The 24,993-nt window shown below is 40.3% G+C and overlaps 1 protein-coding gene across 1 annotated transcript in view; it reads right to left on the bottom strand.

The window, feature by feature from the left end:
- LOC112256869 (anoctamin-3) overlaps positions 1 to 24,993 on the bottom strand; it is an 86,756-nt gene that overhangs the window by 37,661 nt on the left and 24,102 nt on the right. Inside the window, exons 10-14 of the mRNA XM_042322741.1 lie at positions 19,484 to 19,539; positions 17,161 to 17,282; positions 15,417 to 15,551; positions 14,505 to 14,601; positions 10,884 to 10,944 (exon numbers count right to left, since the gene is read on the bottom strand). Of these exons, the coding sequence (XP_042178675.1) occupies positions 10,884 to 10,944; positions 14,505 to 14,601; positions 15,417 to 15,551; positions 17,161 to 17,282; positions 19,484 to 19,539 (471 nt within the window). The remainder of the gene's footprint in view (positions 1 to 10,883; positions 10,945 to 14,504; positions 14,602 to 15,416; positions 15,552 to 17,160; positions 17,283 to 19,483; positions 19,540 to 24,993) is intronic.

The following is a 24,993-nucleotide window of genomic DNA, read 5'->3' as shown; positions in this document are numbered from 1 at the left end:
ACTGTGACCCCAGACACACCAGAGGCTTCATTTACTGTAACCCCAGACACACCAGAGGCTTCATTTACTGTAACCCCAGACACACCAGAGGCTTCATTTACTGTAACCCCAGACACACCAGTCACAACAGAGGCTTCATTTACTGTGACCCCAGACACACCAGAGGCTTCATTTACTGTGACCCCAGACACACCAGTCACAACAGAGGCTTCATTTACTGTGACCCCAGACACACCAGTCACAACAGAGGCTTCATTTACTGTGACCCCAGACACACCAGTCACAACAGAGGCTTCATTTACTGTGACCCCAGACACACCAGAGGCTTCATTTACTGTGACCCCAGACACACCAGTCACAACAGAGGCTTCATTTACTGTGACCCCAGACACACCAGTCACAACAGAGGCTTCATTTACTGTGACCCCAGACACAACAGAGGCTTCATTTACTGTGACCCCAGACACACCAGTCACAACAGAGGCTTCATTTACTGTGACCCCAGACACACCAGAGGCTTCATTTACTGTGACCCCAGACACCAGTCACCAGAGGCTTCATTTACTGTGACCCCAGACACACCAGTCACAACAGAGGCTTCATTTACTATGACCCCAGACACACCAGTCACAACAGAGGCTTCATTTACTGTGACCCCAGACACACCAGAGGCTTCATTTACTGTGACCCCAGACACACCAGTCACAACAGAGGCTTCATTTACTGTGACCCCAGACACACCAGTCACAACAGAGGCTTCATTTACTGTGACCCCAGACACACCAGTCACACCAGAGGCTTCATTTACTGTGACCCCAGACACACCAGTCACAACAGCCCAGCAAGTTTCCCCTAAACCGGGGTGATTATTGAGCAGACCAGCCTAAAGGACGGGGTGATTATTGAGCAGACCAGCCTAAGGGACGTGGTGATTTTTGAGCAGACCAGCCTAAGGGACGTGGTGATTATTGAGCAGACCAGCCTAAGGGACGGGGTGATTATTGAGCAGACCAGCCTAAGGGACGTGGTGATTATTGAGCAGACCAGCCTAAGGGACGGGGTGATTATTGAGCAGACCAGCCTAAGGGACGGGGTGATTATTGAGCAGACCAGCCTAAGGGACGGGGTGATTATTGAGCAGGCCAGCCTAAGGGACGGGGTGATTATTGAGCAGACCAGCCTAAGGGACGGGGTGATTATTGAGCAGACCAGCCTAAGGGACGGGGTGATTATTGAGCAGACCAGCCTAAGGGACAGGGTGATTATTCAGCAGACCAGCCTAAGGGACGGGGTGATTATTGAGCAGGCCAGCCTAAGGGACGGGGTGATTATTGAGCAGACCAGCCTAAGGGATGGGGTGATTATTGAGCAGGCCAGCCTAAGGGACGGGGTGATTATTGAGCAGACCAGCCTAAGGGATGGGGTGATTATTGAGCAGACGAGCCTAAGGGATGGGGTGATTATTGAGCAGATCAGCCTAAGGGATGGGGTGATTATTGAGCAGGCCAGCCTAGCTGTTGGATGGATCAATAGTGCAGTGTGTTTGGTTGCAGCAGCCTACAGTGAGTTTCCTATTGATCGTAATGAAGTCAGGGCCTCGGTCCCATAAGGCATCCTATTCTCATGGTCGATGGTCCCTGGTCAAAAGTAGGTCACTATAAAGGGAAAAGGGTGCCATTTGGGACAAATCCTGGATGTTTTCCATTTCCTGTCCTGGAGGTGTGGACAGAGCTGAGGGAAGATTGCTTTGGATGGGCGTTAAGAGAATGATGCTGGTACACAGTCCCAACATGAGCGGTGTTAGCTAACATCAGTGTGAGACTGTACTGTGTGGGTGTTTCCTCTCAAAGAGCACATGAACGCACGCGCACACACACACACACACACACACACACACACACACACACACACACACACACACACACACACACACACACACACACACACACACACACACACACACACACACATACAGACAGGCACACACACACACACACACACACACACACACACACACACACACACACACACACACACACACACACACACACACACACACACACACACACACACACACACACACACACACACACACACACAACACACACACACACAGGCACACACACACACACACACACATACAGGCAGGCACACACACACACACACACACACACACACACACACATACAGGCAGGCACACAAACACACACACACACACACACACACAGACACACACACACACAAACACACACATACAGGCAGACACACACACACACACACACACACACACACACACACACAGGCAGGCAGGCACACACACACACAGGCAGGCAGGCACACACAACTTCTCCCTCCTGGGTGTTTCATTACTAATTACTATTAGACTTAATTAGTAGGGGAGACTGGGGAACAAAGTAACCGTTGTAGAGTTGTACTTACTATGAAAATAACATTTGAGACAGATTCATGAAACTGTCATACAAACAACATACATGTATTTATACATACATGTATTTATACATACATGTATTTGGTACCGTTATACACTGTAACAAAGTTTCTAGGACCTAACTGTACAATTCAACCGACAGTGGTGGAAGTGACATGTCCACCTTGTATTTCTCATAGGGTTAAGTGTAAACAGGCTGCGGGGTTAATTGTAACACTGTCTTCAATGGTAAAAAAAGCTTCCAAATATCAGTTTGAAACTGATATCTAGATGAAAATACACAACTTTGTTTTATATATATAGAGTACCAGTCAAAAGTTCGGACACACCTACTCATTCAAGGGTTTTTCTTTATTTTTTAAAACTATTTTCTACATTGTAGAATAATAGTGAAGACATCAAAACTATGAAATAACAAATATGGAATCATGTAGTAACCAAAAAAGTGTTAAACAAATCAAAATATTTTTTATATTTTAGATTCTTCAAAGTAGCCACCCGTTGCCTTGATGACAGCTTTGCATTTTCTCAAGCAGCTTTATGTGGTAGTCACCTGGTATGAATTTCAATGAACAGGTGTGACTTGTTAAAAGTTCATTTGTGGAATTGATTTCCTTAATGCATTCGAGTCAATCAGTTGTGTTATACAGAAGACAGCCCTACTTGGTAAAAGACCATGTCCATATTATGCCAAGAACAGCTCAAATGAGCAAAGAGAAACGATAGTCCATCATTACTTTAAGACATGGTCAGTCAACACAGAACATTTCAAGAATTTTAAACTTTGTTTCAGAGGAATGGAAGACCCAGAGATACCTCTGCTGCAGAGGATAAGTTCATTAGAGTTACCAGGGTGGCTACTTTGAAGAATCTCAAATATAAAATATGTTTTGATTTGATTTAAAACTTTTTTGGTTACTCCCTGATTCCAATTGTATTTTTCTTAGTTTTAATGTCTTCACTATTATTCTACAATGTAGAAAATAGTGAAAATAAAGAAAAACCATTGAATGAGTAGGTACACTACCTTTCAAAAGTTTGGGGTCATTTAGAAATGTCTTTGTTTCTGAAAGAAAAGCACATGTTTTGACCATTAACATAACATCAAATTGATCAGAAATGCAGTGTAGACATTATTAAAGTTGTTAATGACTATTGTAGGTGGAAACGGCTGATTTTTAATATAATATCTACATAGGCGTACAGAGGCCCATTATCAGCAACCAATCACTCCTGTGTTCCAATGGCATGTTGTGTTAGCTAATCCTAGTATATCATTTTAATAAGATAATCGATCATTAGAAAACCCTTTTGTAATTTTTCTAGCACAGCTGAAAACGGTTGTTCTGATTAAAGAAGCAATAAAACTGGCCTTCTTTAGATGAGTATCAGCATTTGTGGGTTCGATTATAGGCTCAAAATGACCAGAAACAAAGAACAAAGAACACAACACTGTGTACTACTCCCTTCACAGAACAGCACAAACTGGCTCTAACCAGAATAGAAAGTGGAGTGGGAGGCCCCGGTGCACAACTGAGCAAGAGGACAAGTACATTAGAGTGTCTGGTTTGAGAAACAGATGCCTCACAAGTCCTCAACTGGCAGCTTCATTAAAAAGTACCCGCAAAACACCAGTCTCAACGTCAACAGTGAAGAGGTGACTCTGGGATGCTTGCCTTCTAGGCAGAGTTGCAAAGAAAAATCTCAGACTGGCCAATACAAATAAAATATTAAGATGGGCAAAAGAACACAGACACTGGAACGAGGAACTCTGCCTTGAAGGCCAGCATCCCAGAGTCACCTCTTCACTGTTGACATTGAGACTGGTGTTTTGCGGGTACTATTGAGGACTTGTGAGGCGTCTGTTTCTCAAACTAGACACTCTAATGATCAAATAGCCTTTTTAAAATGATAAACTTGGATTAGCTAACACAACGTGCCATTGGAACACAGGAGTGATGGTTGCTGATAATGGGCCTCTGTACGCCTATGTAGATATTATATTAAAAATCAGCCGTTTCCAGCTACAATAGTCATTTACAACATTAACAATGTCTACACTGTATTTCGGATCAATTTGATACTATTTTAACGGACAAAAAAATAGCTTTTCTTTTAAAAACAAGAACATTTCTAAGTGACACCAAACTTTTGAACGGTAGTGTGTGTATATATATATATATATTTGATTTATTTATTTAAACTTTATTTATTTAGTGTACATCCAAACGTATGACTGGTACTGTATATCCTGTATATATTTTAGTAAATACAGGGACCCTAGCTATATGTTCACAAAATAAAAATGTCTTATTAGGTAAATGACAAAGGACAAGTAGAATCATTGACATTCTAGATGTATTTTAAAGTGAATCGGGTTTCCGAGACCGTTTTACTTTCTACTGTATGTCAAAAATGCTCTCCAGCTATTGTGTTGATTTCTCAGGTGAATATGTTATTTGGTTGCCTTGGAGACGTATTAAAGCTCTAAAAGGATCAATAGATTCAATGTGGAAAACTGGTACAGCGGTGTAATGGTAAAGGGTGTGTCTGTGTGTATTTGTCCACGTTTTAAAGTGGCCTTTTATTGTCCCCAGCACAAGGTGCACATGTGTAATGATTATGCTGTTTAATCAGGTTCTTGATATGCCACACCTGTCAGGTGGATGGATTATCGTGGCAAAGTAAATTTGTCTACAACATTTGAGAGAAATAAGCTTTTTTGTGCAAATGGAACATTTCTGTGATCATTTATACGTGTGTATTTGTCCACAAATGATTGAAAATAACCAAATCTATTGTGCCGTTGGATCATGCAACTGAGCGAATATCTTTTGTTTGTTTGTTTTAAAGCTTTAGGGACTCCAAATAGACTGAACATACAAATTAACACAACAACTTCAAAGTGATTAACTGAGTTAATGTTCATAGAAGGTAATCAGTCGATTGAAATACATTCATTAGGCCCTAATCTATGGATGTCACATGACTGGGAATACAGATATGCATCTGTTGGTCACAGATACCTTAAAAAAAAAGAGGTAGGGGCGTAAGATCAGAAAACCAGTCAGTATCTGGTGTGACCAGCATTTGCCGCGCAACACATCTCCTTCGCATAGAGTTGATCAAGCTGTTGATTGTGGCCTGTGTAATGTTGTCCCACTCCTCTTTAATGGCTGTGTGAAGTTGCTGGATCCAGAGCATCCCAAACAGGCTCAAAGGGTGACATGTCTGGTGAGTACGCAGGCCATAGAAAAACTAGCACATTTTCAGCTTCCAGGAATTATGTACTGATCCTTGCGACATTGGGCCATACATTATCATGCTGAAACATGAGGTGAATGGCGGCGGATGAATGGCACGACAATGGGCCTGAGGATCTCGTCACGGTATCTCTGTTCATTCAAATTGCCATTGATAAAATGCAATTGTATTTGTTGTCCGTAGCTTATGTCTGCCCATGCCGTAACCCCACCGCCACCATGGGGCACTTTGTTCACAACGCTGACATCAGCAAACCGCTCTCCCACACAACGCCATACATGCTGTCTGCCATCTGCCCGGTACAGTTGAAACCCGGGATTCATTCATGATGAGCACACTTCTCCAGTGTGCCAGTGGCCATGGAAAGTGAGCATTTCCCCACTGAAGTCAGTTACGACGCCGAACTGCAGTCAGGTCAAGACCCTGGTGAAGACGACAAGCAAGCAGATGAGCTTCCCTGAGACGGTTTCTGACAGCTTGTGCAGAAATTCTTCGTTGTGCAAAACCACAGTTTCATCAGCTGTCTGGGTGGCTGGTCTCAGACGATCCCGCAGGTGAAGATGCCAGATGTGGAGGTCCTGGGATGGCGTGGTTACATGTGGTCTGCTGTTATGAGGCCGGTTGGACAACTGACAAATTTTCTTAAAATGACGTTGGAGGCGGCTTATGGTAGAGAAATGATCATTCAATGGTGGACAATCCTGTAGTCAGCATGCCAATTGCACACTCCCTCAAAACTTGAGATGTCTCTGGCATTGTGTTGTGTGACATAACTGCACATTTTAAAGTGGCCTTTGTGTTATGTGACAAAACTGCACATTTTAGCATGGCCTTTTATTGTCCCCAGCACAAGGTGCACATGTGTAATGATCATGCTGTTTAATCAGGTTCTTGATATGCCACACCTGTCAGGTGGATGGATTATCTTGGCAAAGTAAATTTGTCCACAACATTTGAGAGAAATAAGCTTTTTGTGCAAATGGAACATTTCTGTGATCATTATTTCAGCTCATGAAACATGGGACCAACACTTTTTACATGTTGTGTTTATATTGTTGTTCAGTGTATCATAAAAGGGCTTTATAAATACATTTGCATTTACTTTTCCACAGCAGTAATAGAAAAGGCTGAGAGAGAGAGAGAAAGAGAGAGAGAGAGAGAGGCAGAGAGAGAGAGGGAGAGAGAGAGACAGAGACAGAGAGAGAGAGAGAGGGAGAGAGAGCGAGAGAGAGAGAGACAGTGAGAAAGGCAGAGAGAGAGAGAGAGAGACAGCGAGAGAGAGAGGCAGAGAGAGAGAGAGAGAGGCAGAGAGAGAGAGAGAGAGGCAGATAGAGAGAGAGAGAGGCAGAGAGAGACAGCGAGGGAGAGAGGCAGAGAGAGAGAATTCACTATATTATCCTGGAATATCCAAGGCCTGAGGTCATCTGCCTTTAGCCTAAAGAGCAGAAACCCGGACTTCACCAAAGAAATCGGTAATATAGACATTGTCATCCTGCAAGAAACCTGGTATAGAGGAGATGGACCCACTGGTTGCCCTCTAGGTTACAGAGAGCTGGTAGTCCCATCCACCAAACTACCAGGTGTGAAACAGGGAAGGGACTCAGGGGGTATGCTAATTTGGTATAGAGCAGACCTAACTCACTCCATTAAATTAATCAAAACAGGAACATTCTACATTTGGCTAGAAATTCAAAAAGAAATTATCCTAACAGAGAAAAATGTCCTCCTGTGTGCTACCTATATCCCCCACTAGAATCCCCATATTTTAATGAAGACAGCTTCTCCATCCTGGAGGGGGAAATCAATCATTTCCAGGCCCAGGGACATGTACTAGTCTGTGGTGACCTAAATGCCAGAACCGGACAAGAACCTGACACCCTCAGCACACAGGGGGACAAACACCTGCCTGGAGGTGACAGCATTCCCTCCCCCATATGCCCCCCTAGGCACAACTATGACAACATAACCAACAAAAACGGGTCACAACTCCTGCAGCTCTGTCGCACGCTGGGTATGTACATAGTCAACGGTAGGCTTCGAGGGGACTCCTATGGTAGGTACACCTATAGCTCATCTCTTGGCAGTAGTACTGTAGACTACTTTATCACTGACCTCAACCCAGAGTCTCTCAGAGCGTTCACAGTCAGCCCACTGACACCCCTATCAGACCACAGCAAAATCACAGTCTACTTAAACAGAGCAATACTCAATCATGAGGCATCAAAGCCAAAGGAACTGAGTAACATTAAGAAATGCTATAGATGGAAGGAATGCAGTTTGGAAACCTACCAAAAAACAATTAGGCAACAACAAATTCAATCCCTCTTAGACAATTTCCTGGGTAAAACGTTCCACTGTAATAGTGAAGGTGTAAACTTGGCAGTAGAAAATCTTAACAGTATATTTGACCTCTCAGCTTCCCTATCAAATCTAAAAATCTCAAATAGAAAACCGAAGAAAATTAACAATAATGACAAATGGTTTGATGAAGAATGCAAAAATCTAAGAAAGAAATTGAGAAACCTGTCCAACCAAAAACATAGAGACCCGGAAAACCTGAGTCTACGCCTTCACTATGGTGAATCACTAAAACAATACAGAAATACACTACGGAAAAAGAAGGAACAGCATGTCAGAAATCAGCTCAATGCAATTGAAGAATCCATAGACTCTAACCACTTCTGGGAAAATTGGAAAACACTAAACAAACAACAACACGAAGAATTATCTATCCAAAATGGAGATGTATGGGTAAACCACTTCTCCAATCTTTTTGGCTCTATAACAAAGAATAAAGAGCAAAAACATATACATGATCAAACACAGATCTTAGAATCAACTATTAAAGACTACCAGAACCCACTGGATTCTCCAATTACATTGAAAGAGTTACAGGACAAAATAAAAACCCTCCAACCCAAAAAGGCCTGTGGTGTTGATGGTATCCTCAATGAAATGATCAAATATACAGACAACAAATTCCAATTGGCTATACTAAAACTCTTTAACATCATACTTAGCTCTGGCATCTTCCCCAATATTTGGAACCAAGGACTGATCACCCCAATCCACAAAAGTGGAGACAAATTTGACCCCAATAACTACCGTGGAATATGTGTCAACAGTAACCTTGGGAAAATCCTCTGCATTATTATTAACAGCAGACTCGTACATTTCCTCAATGAAAACAATGTACTGAGCAAATGTCAAATTGGCTTTTTACCAAATTACCGTACAACAGACCATGTATTCACCCTGCACACCCTAATTGACAATCAAACAAACCAAAACAAAGGCAAAGTCTTCTCATGCTTTGTTGATTTCAAAAAAGCCTTCGACTCAATCTGGCATGAGGGTCTGCTATACAAACTGATGGAAAGTGGTGTTGGGGGTAAAACATACGACATTATAAAATCCATGTACACAAACAACAAGTGTGCGGTTAAAATTGGCAAAAAACACACACATTTCTTCACACAGGGTCGTGGGGTTAGACAGGGATGCAGCTTAAGCCCCACCCTCTTCAACATATATATCAACGAATTGGCGAGGGCACTAGAAAAGTCTGCAGCACCCGGCCTCCCCTGCTAGAATCCGAAGTCAAATGTCTGCTGTTTGCTGATGATCTGGTGCTTCTGCCACCAACCAAGGAGGGCCTACAGCAGCACCTAGATCTTATGCACAGATTCTGTCAGACCTGGGCCCTGACAGTAAATCTCAGTAAGACCAAAATAATGGTGTTCCAAAAAGGTCCAGTCACCAGGACCACAAATACAAATTCCATCTAGACACTGTTGCCCTAGAGCACACAAAAACTATACATACCTTGGCCTAAACATCAGCACCACAGGTAACTTCCACAAAGCTGTGAACGATCTGAGAGACAAGGCAAGAAGGGCATTCTATGCCATCAAAAGAAACATAAATTTCAACATACCAATTAGGATCTGGCTAAAAATACTTGAATCAGTCATAGAGCCCATTGCCCTTTATGGTTGTGAGGTCTGGGGTCCGCTCACCAACCAAGACTTCACAAAATGGGACAAACACCAAATTGAGACTCTGCACGCAGAATTCTGCAAAAATATCCTCCGTGTACAACGTAGAACACCAAATAATGCATGCAGAGCAGAATTAGGCCGATACCCACTAATTATCAAAATCCAGAAAAGAGCTGTTAAATTCTACAACCACCTAAAAGGAAGCGATTCACAAACCTTCCATAACAAAGCCATCACCTACAGAGAGATGAACCTGGAGAAGAGTCCCCTAAGCAAGCTGGTCCTGGGGCTCTGTTCACAAACACAAACACACACTACAGAGCCCCAGGACAGCAGCACAATTAGACCCAACCAAATCATGAGAAAACAAAAAGATAACTACTTAACACATTGGAAAGAATTAACAAAAAAACAGAGCAAACTAGAATGCTATTTGGCCCTACACAGAGAGTACACAGCGGCAGAATACCTGACCACTGTGACTGACCCAAAATTAAGGAAAGCCTTGACTATGTACAGACTCAGTGAGCATAGCCTTGCTATTGAGAAAGGCCGCCGTAGGCAGACATGGCTCTCAAGAGAAGACAGGCTATGTGCTCACTGCCCACAAAATGAGGTGGAAACTGAGCTGCACTTCCTAACCTCCTGCCCAATGTATGACCATATTAGAGAGACATATTTCCCTCAGATTACACAGATCCACAAAGAATTCGAAAACAAATCCAATTTTGAAAAACTCCCATATCTACTGGGTGAAATTCCACAGTGTGCCATCACAGCAGCAAGATTTGTGACCTGTTGCCACGAGAAAAGGGCAACCAGTGAAGAACAAACACCATTGTAAATACAACCCATATTTATGCTTATTTATTTTATCTTGTGTCCTTTAGCCATTTGTACATTGTTAGAACACTGTATATATATATAATATGACATTTGTAATGTCTTTACTGTTTTGAAACTTCTGTATGTGTAATGTTTACTGTTAATTTTTGTTGTTTTTCACTTTATATATTCACTTTGTATGTTGTCTACCTCACTTGCTTTGGCAATGTTAACACATGTTTCCCATGCCAATAAAGCCCTTGAATTGAATTGAATTGAATTGAAAGCGAGAGAGAGAGAGAGAGAGAGGCCACAGAAAAATACAAAATCATCTCTTTACCTACCCCATATTGCCATAAAGATAGCAAAGAACACAGTTCCTCCATTGTCGAAGAGATGGGTCACCTGCAAAAACAAAACACATTGATCTACATAAACAATTTTCTTCCAGTTCTATTCATTGTAACTGGTAAATAATCAGTCCATCCAGGATTTTGCCATTCTGTGCTTGAAGATTTTTGTTGTTTTGTTTGCTAAATCAATTCCCCGCATATTATGTGATTGCTTAAAAAATTCACCAATCAGGGTACAATAACCACAAAAACAAACAAAAAAATGTAAAATCATCACAATATTACACATAAAACTGTCTGATCGTCACACTCCAACACGAGGGCTACGATTTTAACCACACCACACCTTTACAGCATGAAATTGTTAAATAACGTGACACGTCAACACAATGTCCCGCCCGTCAGTGCATATCTGTGACAAATTGGACAAAACATCATTGAAAATTGCCATGCCAAATGTCAGAACTGCAGTGGGAAAAGAAAGCAGATTCTAGAGCGACTGCATAATCAATACTCTCATAAAAATGTTTGCATGCCTGCCGCTTTGGATAAAAGCATCTGGTAGACGGCATATTGTTATCATTACTCACCGGAATGGGGTACCATCACTCGGAACATTTACAATATAATATCACAGCAAAAGCAAACTGATTGTAATGATGTCCTTTCAACCAGTTTTGCCCACTTCACTTCTGCATGAAAAGATTTCCACATCACATCCACATACGTTGTGACAGGTCATACAGCCGCTAAAGCCCCTCAAATTCAACTCTGGACCTTGAAGCCACTTCCAATATTTTCGTTCTTTCTTCCCCTCTAATTAGAGACTGATTTAGACCTGGGACACCGGGTAGGTGTGATTCATTATTAGGCAGAACCTAAAAGCAGCAGTAGTCTGGACCTCATAGGGTAAGATTTGAATAACCCTGCATTAAGCATTTCTGTCATGACTGCTCGGCATAGCTTAACAATAACATGCATCGACTGTTGTGCGATTGATACTCGGGGACAGTAATAGTACTAGTTAACTGTTGTGTGATTGATACTCGGGGACAGTAATAGTACTAGTTAACTGTTGTGTGATTGATACTCGGGGACAGTAATAGTACTAGTTAACTGTTGTGTGATTGATACTCGGGGACAGTAATAGTACTAGTTAACTGTTGTGTGATTGATACTCGGGGACAGTAATAGTACTAGTTAACTGTTGTGTGATTGATACTCGGGGACAGTAATAGTACTAGTTAACTGTTGTGTGATTGATACTCGGGGACAGTAATAGTACTAGTTAACTGTTGTGTGATTGATACTCGGGGACAGTAATAGTACTAGTTAACTGTTGTGTGATTGATACTGGGGACAGTAATAGTACTAGTTAACTGTTGTGTGATTGATACTCGGGGACAGTAATAGTACTAGTTAACTGTTGTGTGATTGATACTCGGGGACAGTAATAGTACTAGTTAACTGTTGTGTGATTGATACTCGGGGACAGTAATAGTACTAGTTAACTGTTGTGTGATTGATACTCGGGGACAGTAATAGTACTAGTTAACTGTTGTGTGATTGATACTCAGGGAGAGTAATAGTACTAGTTAACTGTTGTGTGATTGTCGGGGACAGTAATAGTACTAGTTAACTGTTGTGTGATTGATACTCGGGGACAGTAATAGTACTAGTTAACTGTTGTGTGATTGATACCGGGACAGTAATAGTACTAGTTAACTGTTGTGTGATTGATACTCGGGGACAGTAATAGTACTAGTTAACTGTTGTGTGATTGATACTCGGGGACAGTAATAGTACTAGTTAACTGTTGTGTGATTGATACTTGGGGACAGTAATAGTACTAGTTAACTGTTGTGTGATTGATACTCGGGGACAGTAATAGTACTAGTTAACTGTTGTGTGATTGATACTCGGGGACAGTAATAGTACTAGTTAACTGTTGTGTGATTGATACTCGGGGACAGTAATAGTACTAGTTAACTGTTGTGTGATTGATACTCGGGGACAGTAATAGTACTAGTTAACTGTTGTGTGATTGATTCGGGGACAGTAATAGTACTAGTTAACTGTTGTGTGATTGATACTGGGGACATAATAGTACTAGTTAACTGTTGTGTGATTGATCCTCAGGGACAGTAATAGTACTATTTAACTGTTGTGTGATTGATACTCGGGGACAGTAATAGTACTAGTTAACTGTTGTGTGATTGATAACGGGAACAGTAATAGTACTAGTTAACTGTTGTGTGATTGATACTCGGGGACAGTAATAGTACTAGTTAACTGTTGTGTGATTGATACTCGGGGACAGTAATAGTACTAGTTAACTGTTGTGTGATTGATACTCGGGGACAGTAATAGTACTAGTTAACTGTTGTGTGATTGATACTCAGGGAGAGTAATAGTACTAGTTAACTGTAGTAGTACTTCTGTTTACTATAGTACTTCTACACCTACAGCATACCAGCATAGTGTTCTATTTTTAAACCTGTTAGCTCTAATTCCTCAGGGGTCTTACTAATCTCGGAAGCCACCAAATTTTGTGTGGCTAGCTAGCACATTTATGTTGGCGATCTCAAACTGTTAAGAGAGATTAGCATTTAATTGCCCTTTGCATAGACACAGATATTATATTCCACTCTGAGCTAACAGGGTGGAATAGAACAGAATAGAACAGAATAGAACATAATAGAACATAATAGAACGGAACAGAATAGAATAAAACAGAATAAAACAGAATATAATAGAACAGAACAGAATAGAACAGAATATAATAGAACAGAATAGAACAGAATATAATATAACAGAATATAATAGAACAGAATAGAACAGAATATAATAGAACAGAACAGAATAGAACAGAATATAATAGAACAGAATAGAACAGAATATAATATAACAGAATATAATATAACAGAATAGAACAGAATATAATAGAACAGAATAGAACAGAATAGAACAGAATAAAACAGAATAAAACAGAATAAAACAGAATAGAACAGAATAGAACAGAATAGAACAGAATAAAACAGAATAGAACAGAATAGAACAGAATAGAACAGAATAGAACAGAATAGAACGGAACAGAACAGAATAGAACGGAACAGAATAAAATAAAACAGAATAGAACAGAATATAATAAAACAGAATAGAACAGAATAGAACAGAATAAAACAGAATAGAACAGAATAGAACAGAATAGAACAGAATAAAACAGAATAAAACAGAATAGAACAGAATAGAACAGAATAGAACAGAATAGAACAGAATAGAACGGAACAGAACAGAATAGAACGGAATAGAACAGAATAAAACAGAATAGAACAGAATAGAACAGAATAGAACAGAATAGAACAGAATAGAACGGAACAGAACAGAATAGAACGGAACAGAATAAAATAAAACAGAATAGAACAGAATATAATAAAACAGAATAGAACAGAATAGAATAGAACAGAATATAATAGAACAGAATATAATAGAACAGAATAGAATGGAACAGAATATAACAGAACAGAATAGAACAGAATATAATAGAACAGAATTTAATAGAACAGAATAGAATGTAACAGAACAGAATAGATTAATGGTTTAATTACTGACCTTTGCATAGACACAGCTGTCACTGAGTTTCCAGGTGTTGCAGTTCTCCTCACACATAGGACACATGATAGTAGTGTTGGCCTCACATATCTCTTTACTGAAGGGACAGACATAGGAAAACTTCATTAACATTTGAACCAGACATAGAGATCAGACATAAAGAGATCGAAATGTATTAAAGTTAAGGTTAGGGGTGTTAAGTTTAGGTTTAAAGTTAAGGTTAAGGGTGTTAAGTTTAGGTTTAAAGTTAAGGTTAGGGGGTTAGGGGTGTTAAGTTTAGGTTTAAAGTTAAGGTTAGGGGTTAGGGGTGTTAAGTTTAGGTTTAAAGTTAAGGTTAAGGGTGTTAAGTTTAGGTTTAAAGTTAAGGTTAGGGGTTAGGGGTGTTAAGTTTAGGTTCAAGGTTAGGGGTTAGGGGTGTTAAGTTTAGGTTCAAGGTTAGGGGTTAGGGGTGTTAAGTTTAGGTTCAAGGTTAGGGGGGTTAGGGGTGTTAAGTTTAGGTTTAAGGCTAGGCTTAGGGTTAATATAAACCCTTTCAAATCTGCAGGCTGTATACACAAGCTGTCAGATCAATAACAATATCATTGAGAGTTGTGGGGTGTCCTGACTGGCACCCTAATCTCTTTATAGTGTCATGACTTTTGACTAGGGCCCATAGGCTCTGTTGTGCACTATCTAGGGAATAGGGTATCATTCGGGACGCCTATAAGGGCTCGGGCAAAGGGAAAAGAGGGTATCATTCGGGATGCCTATAAGAGCTCGGGTCAAAGGGAAGAGGGTATCATTCTGGACGCCTATAAGAGCTCGGGTCAAAGGTAAGAGAATATCATTCGGGACGCCTATAAGAGCCCGGGTCAAAGGGAAGAGGGTATCATTTGGGACACAGAAGCTCCGGTGTGGTGTGTCCTGACTGACCTGACTTGGCTGGTGTCCATGGTAAGAAATCCGTAGAGGAAAACGAGGAGACCCACAAGAGCTGCCGGGATCAGCATGCCAGTGTACCAACCCAGCCAGGCAAAGTACAGCCCAATCTTCTCCCCAAAGTAACGCCTGGAGAGGAGAGTCCAATGAACAAGATAAATTAGCAAAAGCTAATCCCAACATGGTCGATCTTTCAATTCAGACCCAGCTGTATTTGCCTGGCAGTCAACAAGTACCTTGTAACCAACAAGGCAAAGAACAGGCGTGGCAGGGAACAAGTACCTTGTAACCAACCAGGCAAAGAACAGGCGTGGCAGGGAACAAGTACCTTGTAACCAACCAGGCAAAGAACAGGCGTGGCAGGGAACAAGTAACATGTAACCAACCAGGCAAAGAACAGGCGTGGCAGGGAACAAGTACCTTGTAACCAACCAGGCAAAGAACAGGCGTGGCAGCGAACAAGTACCTTGTAACCAACCAGGCAAAGAACAGGCGTGGCAGCGAACAAGTACCTTGTAACCAACCAGGCAAAGAACAGGCGTGGCAGGGAACAAGTACCTTGTAACCAACCAGGCAAAAATAACAGGCGTGGCAGGGAACAAGTACCTTGTAACCAACAAGGCAAAGAACAGGCGTGGCAGGGAACAAGTACCTTGTAACCAACCAGGCAAAGAACAGGCGTGGCAGGGAACAAGTACCTTGTAACCAACCAGGCAAAGAACAGGCGTGGCAGGGAACAAGTACCTTGTAACCAACCAGGCAAAGAACAGGCGTGGCAGGGAACAAGTACCTTGTAACCAACCAGGCAAAGAACAGGCGTGGCAGGGAACAAGTCCAATAAAGAAGATAAATTGGCAAAAACTCCCCGACATGGACTGATTCAATTGGACCCCCTAGCGGCAGCAGGTACAGCGTTGGCCCAGTAATGTAAAGGTCACTGGTTCGAATACCCGAGCCGACAAGGTGAAAAATCTGCCGATGTGCCCTTGAGCAAGGCACCTAATTTGCTAAAACAACACATTTCACTGCACCTATCTGGTGTATGTGACAAGAAAACACCATTATTTGACTGACAGGAAATACGTCCATGAATTAAAATAAGTATATCATGCACATATGTCGTGCTTCTACTGTAGGTGGATGGACAAGAAAACTATTCATAGAAAGTGAAGCAATTTCACCACATACAAGTAGGTGGTCTTGGATGCACAACTAACAATTTTAATGCATCTCACACCAACATTTTGTCAATAGACCTTCATCAGGGTTGAACGAGTCCAACAAAAAACTAGCAAAAAAACCTCCCGACTAGGCGATGAACTTTTAAACTGGACCTATTCAGAGTCACACCCACTGTACAGCTGGATTTCAGTTGTGTTAAATGCAGAGAAAATAAGTCCAAATGAACAAGAAACCTCACGACTGGAGTGGACCTCTAAATTTGACTTGTTTAGACCTAGTTGTATGAAACGCAGAGGAAAGAAGTCCAATGAGAAGACAAATTAGCAAAAACTCCCCGGGCCTCCCGTGGCCGTGGGTCGACTTTTAAATTGGAACAGATCAGACCTAGCTACTCTATTTAATTCAGAAACGACTCCTGAGAAGGAAAGTTAGCCTGGGGTTTCCTGTGGAGAGGTTTAATTCCTGAAAAATGACATGTCTGGAGCCAGAGAGGAGAGCCCGGGCTCATAATACAGACTCCACACACATACACACAGGCACACACACCAGTGGTTACCTGATAAGGTCGAGAGGCTGGTACTTGTACCACATGCCCCAGCGAGCCCACCTCTCGTACAGCAGGTGTCTGTGGTTCTGGGCACCGTGAGTCTTAATAGGGTGTCTGCTCTTGTATCCACCCTGAAAAAAGAAGTACAGAACACAGAACACAATTAACATGACTGGAAGACAGGTATTTAATGACGCCTAGCCTAGTTCATATTGTATGGGGCTGTAGCCAACTCTTCTATAGCCGTCAAGGGACAGAAACAGAAAACGTAGAGAATTCACACGAGTAGACAGGTTGACACTAGCCTAATCCCATACTTTTGTATCCTCCCTAAAAACAGAAGCAAATAGCCTCGTGTAACAGGTGGAGTTCTGAATCATTCAAAACCACTCGACTACGCCACAGGAAACACACCCAACAAGGGGTATGTCTAGACAGCATTTATACAGTGCCTTGCAAACGTATTCATCCCCCTTGGCGTTTTTCCTATGTTGTTGCATTACAACCTGTCATTTAGATTGATTTTTATTTGGATTTCATGTAATGGACATGCACAAAATAGTCCACATTTGTGAAGTGAAATGAAAAAAATTACTTGGTTCAAAAATTATAAAAAGTTTAAAACAGAAAAGTCCATATGTATTCAACCCCGTTGCTATGAAGCCCCTAAATAAGATCTGGTGCAACCAATTACCTTCAGAAGTCACATAATTAGTTAAATAAAGTCCACCTGTGTCACATGATATCAGTGTATTAACCTGTTCTGAAACGCCCCAGAGTCTGCAACACCACTAAGCAAGGGGCACCACCAAGCAAGGGGCACCATGAAGACCAAGGAGCTCTCCAAACAGGTCAGGGACAAAGTTGTGGAGAAGTACAGATCAAGATTGGGTTATAAAAAAATATCAGAAACTTTGAACATCCCACAGAGCACCATTAAATCCATTATTAAAAAATGGAAAGAATATGGCACCACAATCAACCTGCCAAGGGAGGGCTGCCCACCCAAACTCACAACCAGGCATTAATCAGAGAGGCTACAAAGAGACCAAAGATAACCCTGAAGGAGCTACAAAGCTCCACAGCAGAGATTGGAGTATCTGTCCATAGGACCACTTTAAGCCGTACAGTCCACAGAGCTGGGCTTTACGGAAAAGTGGCCAGAAAAAAGCCATTGCTTAAAGAAGAAAATAAGAAAACACGTTTGGTGTTCGCCAAAAGGCATGTGGGAGACTCCCCAAACATATGGAAGAAGGTGCTCTGGTCAGATGAGACAAAAATTTAGCTTTTTGGCCATCAAGGTAAGCACTATGTCTGGCACAAACCCAACACCTCTCATCACCCCGACAACACCTTCCCCACAGTGAAGCATGTTGGAGGCAGCATCATGCTGTGAGGATGTTTTTCATCTACGGGGACTTTGAAACTGGTCAGAATTGAAGGAATGATGGATAGGGGCTAAATACAGGGTAATTCTTGAGGGAAACATGTTTCAGTCTACCAGAGATTTGAGACTGGGACAGAGGTTCACCTTCCAGCAGGACAATGACCCTAAGCATACTGCTAAAGCAACACTCGAGTGGTTTAAGGGGAAACATTTATATGTCTTGGAATGGCCTAGTCAAAGCCCAGACCTCAATCCAATTGAGAATCTGTGGTATGACTTAAAGATTGCTGTACGCCAGCGGAACCCATCCAACTTGAAAGAGCTGGAGCAGTTTTGCCTTGAAGAATGGGCTTAAATCCCAGTGACTAGATGTGTCAAGTTTATAGAGACATACCCCAAGAGACTTGCAGCTGTAATTGCTGCAAAAGGTGGCTCTACAAAGTATTGACTTTGGGGGGGTGAATAGTTATGCACGCTACAGTTTTCAGTTTTTTTGTCTTATTTCTTGTTTGTTTCACAATAAAACATATTTTGCATCTTCAAAGTGGTAGGCATGTTGTGTAAATCAAGTTATACAAATCCTCCCCCAAAATACATTTTAATTCCAGGTTGTAAGGCAACAAAATATGAAAAATACCAAGGGGGTGAATACTTTCATAAGGCCCTGTATTTTAATAATTTAGCATCTTCAAAGTGGTAGGCATGGTAGCCTAATGGTTAGAGTGTTGGACTAGTAACCAGAAGGTTGCAAGTTCAAATCCCCCGAGCTGACAAGGTACAAATCTGTCGTTCTGCCCCTGAACAGGCAGTTAACTCACTGTTCCTAGGCTGTCATTGAAAATAAGAATTTGTTCTTAACTGACTTGCCTAGTTAGATAAAGGTAATAAAACAAACATTATTTTTTTAAAGACTCTCTTATTGAGAGAGGCCAACAATGTTCTTACCTCGTGCGGAGGAAATGCAGCCTCGTATGTCCCATTGCCCAGTAACCTATTGACACCTTCAATAGAAAAACAAACACACTTTAGCAGAAGCACTAATAAGAGACTGGAAAAATAAAGTTATAATTCAAAACATATTTATTTCCCGTCTCAAGACTCAAACATTGCTAAACTCCCAATCACCATTACGCAGCAGCCTCCAATGAGGATTCTATCTAAAACGTCCACAGTTCTAATAATGATTATTATAATGCATTATTTAAGAGAGAAGCTCAATGATGAGCTAGTTATGTTCGATAGCATTATCCTCCCCCACCCCCTGGTGTGGTGATAAAAGTTTGATTAGGCTCTCAGCCTCTTGCACTAGATAATTGTGTCCTCTGTTAATTTCGGACAGAGCATAGTCTCAGAAATCCTAGACCTAAAGCTAACTGCATTAGCTGGTTATGCTGCAGGAACATTGTTAATTGAGGGAGGAAAACCGTCTCCCGAGGGAAACCTCGTGGATTATGGTGGGTGTCTGTAGCAGGCTAGTCACAGTATAGCCTGGAAAACAAAATGAGGGGTATGCTACAAAAAACAGGATCAATGAGTTAGCCAGGTAACTTTGATAAACAACCATAAATAACTGTAGAATTTTCTGATTCGTTAAAAAAGCAAGACATTAGACCATGACCATGTCAAGCGCAAAGTAATTTCAGAATACTTAGGCAAGTTAGCTGGCGAACTTCTTGATCCTTCTTTGTAATATACCCCTTTGATATGCTTAGTTTCAGAGAAAATCAGCTTGATCACTAGAAGCTGTTGATCACTTTAAGTGGAAGTGCACTGTACATAGGCCTACGGCAGACTTCCTTTAGCCATGGAGAGATAACACTATTATCAATGGATGAAACGCTGAGACAATGCAGCATCGTTACCACGGAAACAACCACAGACACAAGATCACAACGGTCAACAAGCAACACTACAAAGAAGGACAACATAGTAAAACAACACAATCAACATAGACATTTGTATTTAATTTTTTATGTCTCACCTTTAAATAATAAACTGTGTTGATTATTTCAATGGAGATATACTGTATTAACGTGTGTCAATGTGTCACTGTATAAAACTACAGATAGTAAGGTTCTCTCGGGTAAAAACACATTTTTATCTCAATCAGACTAACCTGTATAAATAGATTTATCTCAATCAGACTAACCTGTATAAATAAAGAGATTTTATCTCAATCAGACTAACCTGTGTAAATAGATTTTATCTCAATCAGACTAACCTGTATAAATAGATTTATCTCAATCAGACTAACCTGTATAAATAAAGAGATTTTATCTCAATCAGACTAACCTGTGTAAATAGATTTTATCTCAATCAGACTAACCTGTATAAATAGATTTATCTCAATCAGACTAACCTGTATAAATAAAGAGATTTTATCTCAATCAGACTAACCTGTATAAATAGATTTATCTCAATCAGACTAACCTGTGTAAAATGATTTTATCTCAATCAGACTAACCTGTATAAAATGATTTTATCTCAATCAGACTAACCTGTATAAATAAAGAGATTTTATCTCAATCAGACTAACCTGTATAAATAAAGAGATTTTATCTCAATCAGATTAACCTGTATAAATAAAGAGATTTTTATCTAAAGGAGATTAACCTGTATAAATAAAGATATTTTATATCAATCAGACTAACCTGTATAAATAAATATATTTTATATCAATCAGACTAACCTGTATAAATAAAGAGATTTTATCTAAATAAGATTAACATGTATAAATAAAGAGATTTTATGAATAAAGATCAACGCAAAATATGAATAATCTGAAAGTAGAAAGTGTATATATATATATATATATATTGCTATAGGTATCCAACTGTCTGAAAGGTCATTCTAAGTCAATAAAACGACAGGGGGGATGTCAACAACATTAAGTCCAGACCATTTCTACTGGCTCTCTGCCCAGGATCTCTGCTACAAAGAGTCTCAGAGTAAAAAGGTGCTGGTCTAGGATCAGTTTAGCCTTTTAGATCAGAACGAATAAGATGACATGGACAGGAGGGATCTGATCCTAGATCAGATTGTGTCAGATTATATGGAGAAGGGGTGACCTGGTCCTAGATCAGCACTCCTACTCCGAAGAAAAGACAGATTTTGAATACGGGCCCAAATGATGCCACCATCACATCACCAACACAGATACGCACCTTCCCAGAAGCTCACAGACTGAGAGATCAGTCTCCGGTCATGGTGACCATAATAATTTAGTAGAGACTCACAACATAGAGGAGGAGCTGTTGAGACAATGGAGGACAGAGGACGTCACTAGCAAAACGCTCTAGACAGACAGAAACACTGTAGTATATTGGTGGGGTGTAGGGGCTGTCCTATCGCGGGTTATATTATGTTATATACAGACAGACAGAAACACTGTAGTATATTGGTGGGGTGTAGGGGCTGTCCTATCGCGGGTTATATTGTGTTATATACAGACAGACAGAAACACTGTAGTATATTGGTGGGGTGTAGGGGCTGTCCTATCGCGGGTTATATTATGTTATATACAGACAGACAGAAACACTGTAGTATATTGGTGGGGTGTAGGGGCTGTCCTATCGCGGGTTATATTGTGTTATATACAGACAGACAACACAGTGGGGGACACGTAACTAGAAAAACGCTCTATACTGCAACACATTAGTGGAGACTGGGGACCATTCTATTGTTGGGTTTAAGGGTTAAGGTGAAGGTGACCTCTTGTAATATATAGGAGACTTCACAATAACAAGTGCTTTCTATCATACGGAAAGCATGCTTTCACTGTACACACAAACAGGTTAACATACAGACCGATATGAACAAAGAGAGGATGGACATGGACATGGGACAATACATGGATGGATGACAGCCCAACTATCCATGGAGGCAAGGCAACCTAGCTTGGTCTACCATGCAAAGTGTCTAGCCTGGTTTTCCATGCAAAGGGTCTAGCCTGGTTTTCCATGCAAAGGGTCTAGCCTGGTTTTCCATGCAAAATGAAAGCTAATATAACAATGATATATGCCACTTAGCAGGCACTTTTATCCAAAGTGACTTACAGATTGAGGGCATTGTTGGTATCTAGTCATATTTTTGTTCAATGTAGTATCTAGAAGTACCTACTAGTATCTAGTAGTCATATCTAGTAGTAGTAGTAGTAGTATTAGTAGTAGTAGTAGTATCTAGTAGTAGTATCTAGTAGTAATATAGTAGTAGTATCTAGTAGTAATATCTAGTAGTAATATCTAGTAGTAGCAGCTAGTATTAGTATCTAGTAAAATATAGTTGTAGTATCTTGTAGTAGTATCTAGTAGTAATATAGTAGTAGTATCTAGTAGTAATATAGTAGTAGTATCTAGTAGTAATATCTAGTAGTAGTATCTAGTTGTAGTATCTAGTAGTAGTATCTAGTAGTAGTATCTAGTCAAATATAGTAGTAGTAGCTAGTCAAATCTAGTAGTAGTATCTTGTAGTAGTATCTAGTAGTAATATAGTAGTAGTATATAGTAGTAATATCTAGTAGTAATATCTAGTAGTAGTATATAGTAGTAGTATATAGTAGTAATATCTAGTAGTAGTATATAGTAGTAATATCTAGTAGTAGTATCTAGTAGTAGTATATAGTAGTAGTATATAGTAGTAATACAGTAGTAGTATATAGTAGTAATACCTAGTAGTAGTATCTAGTAGTAATATCTAGTAGTAGTATATAGTAGTAATATCTAGTAGTAGTATATAGTAGTAGTATACAGTAGTAGTATATAGTAGTAGTATACAGTAGTAGTATATAGTAGTAATATCTAGTAGTAGTATATAGTAGTAATATCTAGTCGTAGTATCTAGTAGTAATATAGTAGTATAGAGTAGTAATATCTAGTAGTAGTATATAGTAGTAATATCTAGTAGTAGTATCTAGTAGAAGTATCTAGTAGTAATATAGTAATAATATCTAATAGTAGTATATAGTAGTAGTATCTAGTAGTAATATCTAGTTGTAGTATCTAGTAGTAATATTTAGTAGTAATATCTAGTAGTAGTATCTAGTAGTAGTATCAAGCAGTAGTATTGGTGAGGAAAGTGGAGCTAAGGTAAATGTTCTAGCAAACATTGTCAACATTTTCGTGTTTTAGCCGGACACTACTTAGCAATAATCCTTTAGCATGTCTGATTCAGTGACGAGATCGGTATGTATGTGTGTGTGTGTAGTTCATCCCTTGGCAGCATCAGGAGTAGGTCTCTGAAAGATAACGTCATCCTCTGATTTCAGTACTACATTTATTAGGTCACGTGCACGACCGAGGGGATTTGAAGAGGATTTGTCACTTATTTAGCACGCTCTGATCTTATTGGTTGAGGAGGCATAGAGAGGTCACAGTACTTTAATATTACATAGAGCCCTTCAAGGCCAAACTCTAATCAGCAAACAAGTAACAGGGCAAACAGACAAGAGGTTTGAAGGAGAGGGACAAGCCTGGTCCTAGATCTGTTTGTGCTGTATAGCTAATGCTTTGCCTTAATATCATATCCTATCTAACTCTTATGGCCATCGCTATACAGCACAAACAGATCTGGGATCAGTCTGTGGAAGGGAGAGAAAACAACAACAACATTAGACAGAATGATGGATCATGGAGTAGACTAGAGGATCAGCTAGCATTGGAAGAATACCAACTACAGTGGATTACATTTTAATCAGCCCACACCAACACAACAAGTCCTGCATTAGAAAATACATTATAATTGCCCCCACAACTACTCTCAAATCCCAGAGGCATAAATAACTAAACAAATCCCAGAAGCATAAATAAGTAACGATATCCCAGAGGCATAAATAACTAACCAAAGCCACCAACAATCACTGACCAAAGTCACCAAAAATCACTGACCAAAGCCACCAAAAATCACTGACCAAAGCCACCATAAATAACTAACCAAAGCAACCATTAATAACTAACCAACGCCACCATAAATAACTAACCAAAGCAACCATAAATATCTAACCAAAGCAACCATTAATAACTAACCAAAGCCATCATTAATAACTAACCAAAACCACCATTAATAGCTAACCAAAGCCACCATTAATAGCTAACCAAAGCCACCATTAATAGCTAACCAAAGCCACCATTAATAGCTAACCAAAGCCACCATTAATAGCTAACCAAAGCCACCATTAATAGCTAACCAAAGCCACCATTAATAACTAACCAAAGCCACCATTATTAACTAACCAAAGCCAGCAAATTCTAAATTATAGATGTCCTCATCTTTCCTTCCTTAGTTTCTAAAGAGCCAAATGGTATTCAACAGAATATCCCCAAAGGATTTGAAACAGCAAGCCACGTGATGATGCATACACAGATAAACGACACAAGTTCAAACGAGACAAATGTGATCAACAGGACAGAGGAAAACAGAAAGAAGACAGTCAATTCTTAGGTTTCACTGTATTAGCTAAT

Source organism: Oncorhynchus tshawytscha, linkage group LG01 (assembly GCF_018296145.1).
Source record: "Oncorhynchus tshawytscha isolate Ot180627B linkage group LG01, Otsh_v2.0, whole genome shotgun sequence".
NCBI classification, from domain to species: Eukaryota; Metazoa; Chordata; class Actinopteri; order Salmoniformes; family Salmonidae; genus Oncorhynchus; species Oncorhynchus tshawytscha.
The sequence above is the reverse complement of the archived record's forward strand: the minus strand, read 5'-3'. Positions and strand labels throughout refer to the sequence as shown.